This window comes from Simochromis diagramma, unplaced genomic scaffold (assembly GCF_900408965.1).
Source record: "Simochromis diagramma unplaced genomic scaffold, fSimDia1.1 OVJJ01000596.1, whole genome shotgun sequence".
In the NCBI taxonomy this organism is placed as follows: Eukaryota; Metazoa; Chordata; class Actinopteri; order Cichliformes; family Cichlidae; genus Simochromis; species Simochromis diagramma.
The window spans coordinates 4,481,601-4,494,368 of NW_024387245.1; the positions used below are offsets into that span (position 1 = coordinate 4,481,601).

At 41.6% G+C, this 12,768-nt stretch overlaps 1 protein-coding gene across 5 annotated transcripts in view; it reads left to right on the plus strand.

The window, feature by feature from the left end:
• Positions 1-12,404, plus strand: part of ttll11 (tubulin tyrosine ligase-like family, member 11) — a 31,118-nt gene extending 18,714 nt beyond the window's left edge. For 3 of the 5 annotated variants that reach the window (XM_040000384.1, XM_040000383.1, XM_040000380.1), the window contains 3 exons: positions 5,738-5,983; positions 7,288-7,394; positions 9,665-12,404. In XM_040000384.1, the coding sequence (XP_039856318.1) occupies positions 5,738-5,983; positions 7,288-7,394; positions 9,665-9,975 (664 nt within the window). In that variant the 3' untranslated portion in view covers positions 9,976-12,404. Of the gene's footprint in view, positions 1-5,737; positions 5,984-6,802; positions 6,994-7,287; positions 7,396-9,664 lie in introns of those variants that run through there. The other 2 variants (XM_040000381.1, XM_040000382.1) reach the window with 2 other exon arrangements.
• The last annotated feature ends 364 nt before the right edge of the window (positions 12,405-12,768 follow it).

The following is a 12,768-nucleotide window of genomic DNA, read 5'->3' on the forward strand; positions in this document are numbered from 1 at the left end:
TAAATATATAGACTTGCCTGCGCGCGCACACACACACACACACACACACACACACACACACACACACACACACACACACACACACACACACACACACACACACACACACACACACACACATACACACACATACAGACGCATGCAAAGCCTGAAGTCCTTGCATTCTTGCCTGCATGTTCACTTTTTAAGGACATGATATCTCACTCTTCCCATCCCTCCTCGGAGTCCTGCTCTGCACTGCTCAACAGCTCTCCCTAAGCTTGTTAAATGGAAAAATTAAATTCAGCTGAGCCGTGGTGGAAATTCACACATTACTGTACGAGTCTGGTGGCTCAGTCTCTCTCTGGCTGACTGGCCCTGTGTGGTGCCTGACAATAAATCTCCTCCTACATTAGGTTTTTATTTTTTTTTGTTTTCTCACCCTCAGTCTGTTTTTCTTTTATGACAATAGGATTTACAGCTTCTGTTCGGCCACCATCTCAATTTCTTCCGTTTTTTCTCACTTTGCCCATCCTTCCATCACCTTTTTTTTCTTTACTCTCCTCCTCAGATTATTTTCTTTATCGGAAATTCTGCTTTGTTGTGCACGTTAAAAAGATCTGGTTAGGCACATTGCCCACATAACTACTAAAGTCATGACCACTAACATGTTAATGTGATTTGCCTATTTTAAATTTAATCTTAGATTCCCATGCATTGCTCTATTTTTGTGCATCTGTGTTCTTAACTCATTCATTGAGCTAATACACTACCATACACATTATTATATATTGAAAAGCCAAAGACCCCTGAACCTTTAATCTAAAGTCCCTTACACAATACTGTGCAAAAGTCTCAGTCAACCCTCGTGTCTTCATATTGTGCTTCCAAGGATCCAGACTATGTTATTTTTAGAGTACTCTTGAGCAAAAGTTTTTCTTTGGACTTTGGCTGCTTCATCACTCATTTTCAGTCGAGTCTTTGTACCTGACCAGCTCCGAAGGAATGCTTTTTTTACTCTATCTCTTTTTTTTGTTAGGTCACTGAACACTAATTTATGAAACATTTAAGTATAAAAAGCACCAACAAGGTGATTTCCAAAGAGCTATCAGCTAATAATGTGGCATATCTCAGCATGGTGTTCAGTGTGTCCTTAAAGAATTTGAGGAAACTGGAAAAGTGAAGGATAAAAGAAGTTGGGGGAATAAAAGACTATCTGCAGAAGATGAGCAGTATCTGAAAGTCATGTCCTTGGCTGAGGTTACGCCAAATTAGATGAGAACTGGACTGAAAATCAGTGGCAACAGATCTAATGGAGTTATGAATCCACTTCATCCCTTAGTGCAGCAATGATCCCAAATATACTGTGAGTGCAGTAAAAGCATACCTGGATACAAAAATAATGAAATGGAGCACTATTGTAGCAGTGTGGGATATTCCTGAAGACTAAAAGAAAAGAGAAGAAAATTTGCCTAAGAGAGTTTGGCCTGTGCTCAAGAGTAAAGGTGGTCATACCAAATATTGATTAATATTGTTAGAATTGTGCTGTTTTTGCCTTATATGCTATATTTCCACTTCAGTAAAGTGCTGCACATACTTCCCATTTTCCTAGCAAAGAAAAGAGAGGGGTGGGTCAAGACTTTTGCACATTATTGCTTGTTTTATATTGGCTCAGAACCCTTAAAACTTCACATAATAGTATGTGCATGCAGCTGGGTACCAGTAACAAAGTTGTAAGTAAATTATTAAGTAAATCTCAGAAAAGATCTCAAATCAGCACCAAAGAAAACTTAATAAAATGATCCTGATATTTTATTTAAGCACGTGATTATTTTAACAGCAGTTATCCAACCATGGTGCATAATTAAAAGGAAGCAAGAAGATTCAGAGTATCTTTAAGTTACGTTGTGATTACAGGGAATTGTTCTGTCAGCTGTGCAAATGGTGACAAAGTCTTGTGGTTGAAGAGAGTAATGGTAAGCATGTCCCAACTAGCCATTGCTAATGTTTATTAAATTAGCCGTTAGATTGGCTCAGCGCCGAAAAATGTAATCATCAGCCAACAACACAGCTGCAAAAACTGAACTCTTTAATCATTCAGCTCCACACAGTGCGATTGCTGTGATTTAAACAAACTAAACAAACACATTAAATGCCAGTATGTCTTTGTAGGTTCTCAGTCATCCAGGTCATGGTAGTCTAAGAAGCTTGGAAAGAAAAGCGACTGAACTTCTTTACATTTCTTGAAGATGTTTCAGCTCTCATCCGAGACGCTTCTAAGACCAAATGGTGGAAAGTCCCACGTATTTAAGCCCTAGTGGAAGTTGTCCCTTAAGGCAGACGTTGACTCACTATTGATCATGAACCAAGCTGTGACAAAGGGTGTGGGTCATTATCTGCAGAGGTTTCGGTTGAAACTGCTGTGACCTTGTCTCACCCTATCATGTGACCTATTGAGATCAACTGACGCAAGATGTGGATTGTAGGTGGCAGACGGTTGGTGTCTCGAGCTACTCGAGTGGACAGATGTGGAACTAAACAGTTAGTCAGTGTAACAGGAGAAAGTCCTGCTAAAGTAAAATGCATTGAACGGGTCAAATCTGATCTATGACTGTACACTGACTATGCAGGTGCTCCAGTATCCGATAATACTTATTCCAGTGCTTTTGCCAGAACCCAGTTAAACTGTTATTTATGATGCTGGATAAAAAGTCTAAAGCGGCATTTGGAGTAATATACTTATGGACATTAAGAACTAGGAATTAATCATGGTTTGGCTGGTATTTTGTAGTTTTTGAAGTCACAGTTACTCAAAATTAAAAATCTCAGGGATCTAGTGGATTATAGGTGTGTTAGAGAAATCCTTTCTGCTTCATACAGATTTGGTGTTTTAGCAGAGGGAACTCGCTCTCTTTCTCTTTTTCTAAAATCCTGCAGAATTTGAGATTTATTAACAAGCAGTCTTTCTGGAGCACAAACATTGTTATGGCAGGTTAAGTAATCTGTTTACTGCACAGATGGTCTGCCAATAAGAAAATACGTGCATTGTGTTTGCTGACAGCCGGTCTGCAGTGGGATGGATGAGATCCAGTCAGTCAGAACACAGAGTTCAGACTGAATTCAGCCAAGTATGAATTTTACTGGTTTAAAATGAAGTGAAATGACGGGGGGAGCTGACCAGGCACACGCGCTAAAGAGCAGCAGCTGAGTTAAAAAAATACCCCAAAAGCTGTGTTGCTGTTTAAATGATCGAGGCAGGCTTATAGAAGAGAGATAAAGCAAATATGAAATGGCAGAATAGTTGGCGGTGGAGGGAGGAGGGGGGGGTAAATGGCATTTTGGAGAGAAGGGCGAGGAGATAAATGAGGAATTCTAAGAAGAACTGGGTGATGCTATCAGTGACTCTCAGACATGCACTTCTCTCCCCCAGCTCATTAATCCTATGTATGATGTCTCTGAGAGTGATTTATGAGCCATTATGAAAGGTGAGTGCAGCGAGAACAAAAAAAAAAAAAAAAAGTGAGATCTGTGGCCATACCTAAAATAGCGGGCGAGGCACATTATTAGAAAAGCATCATCTGTATAAAAGGAAAGAAAGATTGAGGGAAGTGAATTGTGTTTAAAGTTGAGGCTTTTTCTCCAGCTTTCCTACTGGGAACACCTCGGAAGAAAAGGCTTGCTTTCTGATAATCTAATTATTTACGCGCACACACACACACACACACACACACACACACACACACACACACACACACACACACACACACACACACACACACACACACACACACACACACATCAAGATAAAAAAGGTTCCCATTGTCAGTTAATGACAACAAATTGGGTACATACGCTTTGCCTTCTGTGTTTCTTTTTTTAAAAACCTCCCATTCTTCACCTTTTCCTCCTTCACCACCCATCAGCTTTTCTCTCCCTCTGCAGGAATGTTTGTAGACATTCGCCTCACTGTCTGTCTGCCTGTCAGCTTCTGTTGAAGACGTGTCCGTTTTTAGCAGAGCCTGTCCTGTCTAAATAGATGTGGGTGGCGTCCTGGCTTCGAGGGATGATTGATTCTATTAAACATTCAGCAGCGCTCGCTCAGTGCCATTCACACTGCTTACTAATTCATGGAGAACGAAGCGGCCTCATAAAAAGTCGGCGGTGTTCTTATCCCCTTGAGTGTTGCCTTTTGTTGTATGCGTTTCTTGATGCACATGTGCACGATTGCAGTTGTGCTTTTAGCCCCTGCTGCAAACTCGCACAGGTGTTCTTTACTTATTCTGGCTTTTAGTTAAGTTTCTTTTATAGGGGTGTTTTAAGGTCGCAGCACTTCATGTTCCAAAAAGGAATGATGAAGGTATAATTTGTTCTGACCTGCCAGGTGAGAGGAGGGAGGTTGTCAGTCAAGCACAGTGTGTACACACCCAAAAAAGCTCCCAAGGACAGAAACGCACAATCCTTGCAGTTTACGTTAATTCCCTGTAAAAGGCATCCTGTCCCTCAGGAATATTACAGTGGGATAGCTGGTAGAAGGGACAGAGTGACAGTAAAATGGAGAAAACATGACATGACGGATTTTGAATTTGCAGCATGGTAACTAATCATAGCTGACTTTTTTCTCTCCCTAAGGATTATCTTTATAACAGAGAATTAAAAAAATAGTACTATTATCCATCACAGTTTTCCATTTATCTAATATTCATATATTCATTGTTTCGTCTGACAAGCAGAAGGATGTGAGATTTTAAAGTAGACGGATTAGTCTTGGTGTCACTTGTTTTCTGAAAAAAGGCAGATTTGTTTTCATCTGATAAAATATTGGGCACCTTGAACGTGCATTAGCAGTGGAAAAAACTCATGTTCAGGATTCTGCTCTTTTAAAGTTTTGACCATTAATGGACCATTTTTCCACAGTGTGTCTTTTTCCTGTCTCCCCCCCTCACCCCTAACCGGACGTGGCAGATGGCAGCTCCTCCCTGAGCCTGCTTCTGCCAGAGGTTTCTTCCTGTTAAGAGTTTTTCCTTCCCACTGTCACCAACTGCTTGTTCATAGTGGGTGTTTTGATTGTTGGTGTTTTCTCTGTAGAGTCTTTACCTTCCAATATACAGACCTTCGAGGTGACTGTTGTTGTGATTTGGTGCTGTATAAATAAAATTGAATTGCAGCTTAATTACCGGTGTTATAAAGCAACATGCAGGCTATTCAGGCTGTTTTTAGTCTGTGTGTGTTGATAACAAGGTGGTACTGCATTGCTTGCATGGAAGCACTTCAGTACACTGTTTTCTGATCCAGCTTATGTGTAACAGGAGGTCGATGGACTGAATCAAAGGTTCACAGACTTCTTTTGGTCACTTTAAGTAAACTGGTATGAGTGCTTTTATGTTGGTCTGCTTAATTCAAAGCATCATAAATTAACTTCTAAAAGCACAGCTCGTCCATCACCTAAGGTTGAAATTGAGTTGATGTTTTTAATGAGTAATAGAGAACAGTGTATAGCCCGGTGGAGGATGAGTCTCATGTTGCTTCTATCAAACGACCAATCCTGTCTGGACCATTTAACTTATTTGCTTTTCCAAATTTAGTGACAAGTATCAACTTTTTCGTCAATATGAAATCAACCTTTTCATTTTGAATCTCTTTCTTGTATCTGCACCTTGTTGGTTTAATGTTCACCAAGCTTGAAAATGAATCCGTTCATTAATTTAAATTAAAGCTGTTTTGCTTTTCTTTGTTTTTTCCTGTTACTCTACACCAACAGTCCCCAACAGAGGGCCGGTGGGTTTGAACAAGGAGAAGAGATTCCCATGGAAGAAGAAACACAAGAGAAGAGCCAAGATGAAACGGGAACTTTGCCTTCGCTGTGTCTGAAGCAGGTCTACCCAAAGTACTCCAAGCAGTTCAACTACCTGCGGCTAGTGGAGCGAATCGCAGCTCTCTTCATACGCTTCCTTGGTGTGAAGGGCAACATGCGCCTTGGCCCCACTGCCTTTCGGACCTTCATCAGGTAGGTACTATTATTTATTACTACCACCAAGGAGGTTATGTTTTTGGTGGTGTTTGATTGTGTGCCATTCTTTCTGATCCTCATGAAGCTTTGTAGGGGTGTACAGCGGGCACCTCTTACAATCCATTAAAATGAGTCTTAAATCCACCAACGTCTTCAAAGTCAACTTAATGATTTATTGGTAGAAAATTGACACAAGGCCTTATAACTTACGATTCTTACAAGCGTGGTGTGTATTGTCAAGCTATATAAAGTACAGAATAAAGATTTAAATTGATATGTGATATTTAACCTCTGACCTCTCCTTCAAAATCAATAGACTGATCGATCTGAAGGTCAGAGTGATAATAATGCTATATAGAGCTATTTAAAACTGTTTCTCACTGCCATTGTTTGCATTGACAGCATATAGTGACTGATGGATGGTTGAATCTAAATATCATGTTTCTTTGGACTTCTGACCTCTTTAAGGTCAAATAAGGCAAAGTTTCAAAAATCTCTTTCATCTTTAAAACTATGCTTACAGTCCTGCTGCCTCTGTTTGCATTGGTAATACACAGGAAGTGATACGGGTATATGGGGATTCTGATATCACAATCTAAATACCTTTTTACATTTGACCTCTGACCTCGCTTTTACATTACATATCTGCCTTGTGGTTAAGTTGACCCCAAAATTTGTTCTGTCTTTAAAGAAAGGATTGTCTAGAGAATGAGCTGCTGAAGGTTAACACACTCAGTGCTTATTGTTATAAAAGTGCATCTGTTTCTTTATACATAACTGCCCATGTAAGCTGTATGTAAATAAAGTCACATACAGTGATTCAGCAGTGTTGGAACGTGGGCAACAAATGACTGAAGAGTTGTGTGGTGCTAACAAAAGAACCTGGTGGAACATCTCCCAACTAAAGAGGTTAATAAGTGACATGAAGAGAGAATCCCAGAGAGGCGAGTCATGCAGGAGGAAAGATGCCAAAGGGGGTTCACCGTGCTGTGGAAAACTGCTTTAGGGTAAATCTTGCACAATTCATGCTTCTCAACATAAAACTGCAAATCTGGAATTTCGATGATATGCTTTACATAATATAAATATATATAAATTTGAGATCAATATTTTTCCATATCTAAAAAGCAAGGCTGGAATCTAACATTCAGTGGTTGTGGTCTTTGAATCTCCCTTCATTTATTTAAAGGAAGCATGAATGTTGAATGCTTTCTACAGGTTTCAGAGCAACCACACGATGTGTTTGTAAGCTAAGAATTGCATTATGGAGCTTATTTTAGATTTCCTGTAATGTTTTTTAGGACTTGTAAACTGAGTGGCAGCAACTTCACAATGGCTTCAGTGGACATCCTCTACATAGACATCACACGCCGCTGGTCAGGCGCGACGCCCGACTCCAGAGAAGCAGGTAACGCCATACTCACAAACGCACAATAAATTATCACAAAGGGAAAAAATATGTGGAGGACAGAGAGCACGGGTGTCCTCGAGACTCGGCGCAAATACTGTGCTTGGAGATAATTGCTTGTCATTCTTTGTCAGATTTCCTCTGACACTGTAATTGAAATGAGCAAAGATCACACTGTGACAATGGAGAAGACTACCCGACATGAATTATTCAGACGTTGCACCTTCCGAGGAATGTTTGCGAGGCGGAGCGGATGGATGGAGATCACATGGACGAGCATGGAGGGGCCTGTACGGAGGAGATTGTGGACTGAATTTAGAATAAGCTCATACGTATTCAGGAAGGCTGGAGTCAGCGTCTGTTATTGTGTGTGTGGGTGCACTGGAGGACTTGTAAGGGACCAAGAACTGGGATAAAACTTAGAATTCACAAATATATCTATTCCAGTTAGACTTGGGATATGCGACAAATTAAAAAAAATTACATCTAAATGTTTTCTTGCACTATGGATCTCTTCGATTTCTAGGTGGAGAACAGAGAAAGTAGAAAAATCTGTAAAACCTAAAATTCAAGTGAGAGTCTTCAGAGATGGAGGTTGGACTTTCCTCTCGTCTCATTAAATCATTTAACTGAGTTATGCTTTAGAAAATGATGCCAGCCTCTTCAAGGGTACAACAAACATTTCTTATGTGTTATGATTACATATATAAGTTGTTCTACTCAACCTACAAACTACTGTAAAATATCCACTTTCAAGGTTTAGATGATATCATTCAAATCTAAGAGTATGATATTCAGACGTTGTATTGCATTACTGTTAATACACTTTGTTCACCCTGTTAATGTTAATGATCGTAGAGATGTCCCAACACTTACTGTAAATCCTTACAAGTACAAAACTGTAGAAGTATAAATGTGGCAATGGTGTCATCCTCTTGCATAGGCTATGCCATAGATTCACCGTAGAAACGTAATTCAGGCGTGAGGCCTCACTGGCTGGTGACCCCTGGCAGCCTCCAGTTGCTAAAATGTGTATTCCATGATTGGTTAGCAGGTGGTTGCTAGGGGTTTACACCAGGTTAAATTGGTCTCTAAGGGAGTGCTATAGTAGCTAGCAGATTGCCTCTGTTGCCCATAGTTTGCATGGAAGATGCTGACTTGCCTGCAGAACCTCAGCATTTTCTCTCTGAGCTGCAGTGAAACTTGAAAGAAGTGCAGCAGAAACTGGAAATGAAGAATCTGTGCCTTCAAAGTAAAAGTTGTCCCTTTGTTGCGTCAACACTTTTCAAAAGGTGCAGGTTTCACTTTTAAGGCGAACAATCTCTGTTTCAAGTTTATTTCCCACTTTTCATAGCTTTGCTACCACTTGGCAAGTAGTAGTAGTCTTTGCAGACCACATTGGGATCTTTAACACAAACCCAGGGCGACCATGGCAACCTGCCAGCGAGCAAAGCAACTACAAGCCTTTATGCCTTTTCAACCAGCCTCACACTAACGCCTCCCAGCAACCTTCCAGCAAACACTCACCAGGTCAGGGAATACACTTTTACCTAGAGATTGGTGGTTGCTAAGGGGTCGGCAACCAGTCTCCAGGCCTGTATGACTATAAAATGTCATTGGAGCAAACGCTGAATACTCTAACCTTCATAACGATAAGACCATTGTAGGACTGTTGCATTACACAATGAGTCAACCTTTTTTTTTTAAAGAACTGTGACTATGCAGACAACAGCAAACATTTCAACATTCATTAACTGTGGGCCGAAGGTCTCGACTGAAAAAGTGAAAAGTGAAAGTTGTGCAAAATTAAATTTCTATCTGGATTAAACAGAAGCACAGACCTCGGTCAAAGCCCCGCTCTCTGTTCTAATGTGCAATCAAACGCCTTGTTAACAACCCAGCTTGATGTTTTTTGTCAGAACAGTTTGGATCATTAAAAGCTTCTTCATCTGCCCATGTGTTCCACTTCACTGGCAGGTCTTTACATAACAGCCAAGGTAATTAGGGCCCTTTAGAGGTGGTGACAGGTAGATTTTGTTACCTTAGGACAAGGCCAGACTAGCTTTCCTCAGTTCTTTCCCATCTTTTGCTAAGCTAATCTAACTCACAGCGGTTTCATAGTTCCTGAACAAAAAATGCTTTGATCTTCATAAAGCTGCTAAGGTTCTTTAGGGAAATGTCAAGCTCTTCTCTGTGTTAGAATTGCTAGTTTATCACCTAGTAGCAGTATGAAATTACTGACTTAATGAACCTGGCCTTCTGCTTCACAGGGATGGGCTTGCAGGCGTTCGTCGAAGCCTTTTTCTACTTGGCAGTTCGCAGGTTCAAATCCCTGGCACTGAGGGAGCAGGTAGTGTCACTGCTGGAGCTGTGCGAGTCTCAGCTCGGGCCTCAGTCGGGCGTCGAGGAGAGGCGCTCTCTGAGCTGCAGCAGGGCGCTGCCGCGAACCGTCAAAACTCAGACGCCGTGCCTCGCCAACCCTCAGCTCAGCTCTCCGGCTCCCCTCCGAAGGGCGGCCAGCCAGGACTACCGGCATCAAAGATTCAAGCCTCGCTCGCTCAGAGCAAATGTGGAGAACTGATGAGAGGGAACTAGTCATCCAACCCCCCCCCCAAACACTGCCTTTAGCATTCTCCACAGGAGCAGAGGAGTTAGGTGTCCACCCCTCCTCTGCAGCCCCATAGAAGGACGAGCCGATGCCCTGCTGGCTGACTCGCAGGAGCACTGTTCTCTTACTGATTGCTTTTTCTTCAGAGGAGGAAGATGCCCGCAGGGGGTTGTTGGAATGGAAATGGAAGAAGATATAAGGAGGTCGGTGCATTTCCTCCCATCCTCCCGGTAGGATCATATATGAAGAACACGATCCGAGGAGGAAATGGCTGCTTTTAATTGACTTACTGATTCTAGAAGGCAGCTATATGCCTCCCTTTCACATTTGTCTGGTAACCCTTATGGTAAAACAAACTTTCTTTTCAGGGATAACATTAGACGCTCCACACATCACACATAAAATAAGGAAAAGGGAGAATCCTCAGTGTATTATGTTCTTGAATTTGCACAGCAAATATTTCAGCTATATTACTTTTGCACAGAAATGGACGTGACTGGGCATTTGTGCGCTCACTGTTTGAACTTGTGTGTGTGCGCGTGTGTGGTCACCGCTGTATTTATTTGCATTTAGCTTAGCGGCGAAAGCCTGTTGACAGTGAGCGGCTCAGCTGTGCGCCTTCCACGAGCCCATTAGCGACGAGTTAAGTGAATAAGTATTCAAAGGGAAAAAGGGCCGCACGGCCACTTATCCTCTTTCAGTTCAAGCAGCTATTCCAGTCAGGCAGCCGCAAGACCTCCAGCCATTATGTTCTTTAGAATGTAGCCACACAACTGCCATTGGACGTAGATGTCTGGAAATAATTGCATGGCGAAAATGTTTCACAGATTCTTAAATGAGATTTGGTTAGAAAACCGAATGCCTCATAATTCCAGAGTAACATGGCAGCTGCTGCTGGAAGGTCGCTTGTCTTTTTCTTTTATGCTAAAATTACTAAACCAATGAAAGAAGTGCAGTGTGGCAGCTTGTGGAAAACAGACTGAACTAAATATTTAAGAGATTTCTGCTACACATACTGTAGGGCTAACTTATTTACTGTATTCATGATATGAAGTAGATGTATGAGTTATTAAACACTGGCACATAACATGAATGACATGTATTGATAACACTATCAAACGAAATAAACACATTTTGCTCTTTGAACTGGAGATGTGTGGGTTCGTGCGGCCGTGATAACGTGTGTGCGCTATTGTTATAGCACCTACGAGCGAATTCACCTGTGAGCTCATTAAAGGGCACCATTTGTCGCACATAATGGCACCGGGGTTGGCACTCTGAGTTGTTTACGCCGCCGTCTTCAACGAGGCTGATGGATGAATTTAAAAACGGCTCGCTTTTTACTCGCCTTAAGACGGCGGATCTGTTTCGCAGCACAGCCATCTGCCAATGTTTCCCCGACCTTCTGTTGCAGAGGCTGCCAGTGCCAGCTGATGCTGCAGCTCCGCCATCTTTAGTCATCACGGTTCTTTTGTCGCTGCTGCTAATAACCAGCGGTGCTCCGAAGCACTTGCTCATGACCCCAGTTGGTGTGTGTAAAAGCACAGATTGGAAGAGTGTCATTACAACTATATCTTTAAATTCAAGTTCATCACTCTGTGCTTGCTTTGTTAGTTGTTGTTCTGTGTTAAGACCAGCCTGTGGGTTTCTCGTTTATAAAATGAAAAGGCTCGTCACATACAGTACCGTGCAAAAATCTTGTGGCACCCCTCATTTTTTTTATATTTTGCTAGACAAATTGAGAATCGATGCAGGGTATTATTCAAATGTTCAAATATAAATGGAAGTAACGGTATATGAAACACAAATAATCACACAACTTCAGCCTTTTCTCCATTTCCTTTCCTTAACAGTGGCATATTCTTCTTCTGATGAGGCTTTGGAAAACACCAGATGCATCAATTGGAGCTTTGTTTGTTTGTTGTTTTTTTAAGGTTAGCTACTTCTTTTACTTCTTTTTGTCTTGTACTTCCTCAAATTTTTTAATGACACAGTGCACACCATGCTGGAAAATGCCACATTTTCAGCTAATAGCTCTTTGGGAATCACTTTGTTGGTGAAACAGTACTGTTTTAAGTCTGTCAAACTGCATTATCTTTGGCAATTTTCAGTATGTTGCGCTAATTAGCTAGGAAATCCCAACCATTAGCATTTAGGATGGAGCCTATCCCAGCTGTCATAGGGTATGGTTAGGTCGCCAGATGATTGTGAGGAACACAGAAAGACACCAGTTTAGCTCAATGTGCATGTCTTTGGACTGTGGCAAAGAGCCAGGTATCTGGAGAGAACCCCACAGACGCAGGGAGAACTCCACACAGAAAAGCCCCAGCTGGTTGCTGGATTCAGGATCTTCCACGATCTCCTTGCTGTGATTTTCAAAATTAAAGTTATTATGAATACAGCTGTGTGTATTTGTAGCCTCGCTACCAAACCAGCATTTCATCTCCAGGAAGTTATCCCAGAGAGAAGTAAAGCAAGTGTGTAAGTTCATCTCTGAATGTCTGTAAAGCATTCCCACGTTAAGCTTAACAACCGATATATGGAGCACTGCCTCTCTCTCTCTCTCTCTCTCTCTCTCCTGCTGCTACTTCAATCATGAAACTGCTTAATGATCAGCTGATCGGCTTTTCTGTCACGAGTCCGTCTCTCTTCTTTGTTTTTGGCCCACTTTGCACCAGAAAGAGGAAACCAGCAGCTGAACAACAGCAGCACGTTTAAGCTTGATAAGCTGTTGTTAGAATTTATTTAATATTACTTTCTACACCA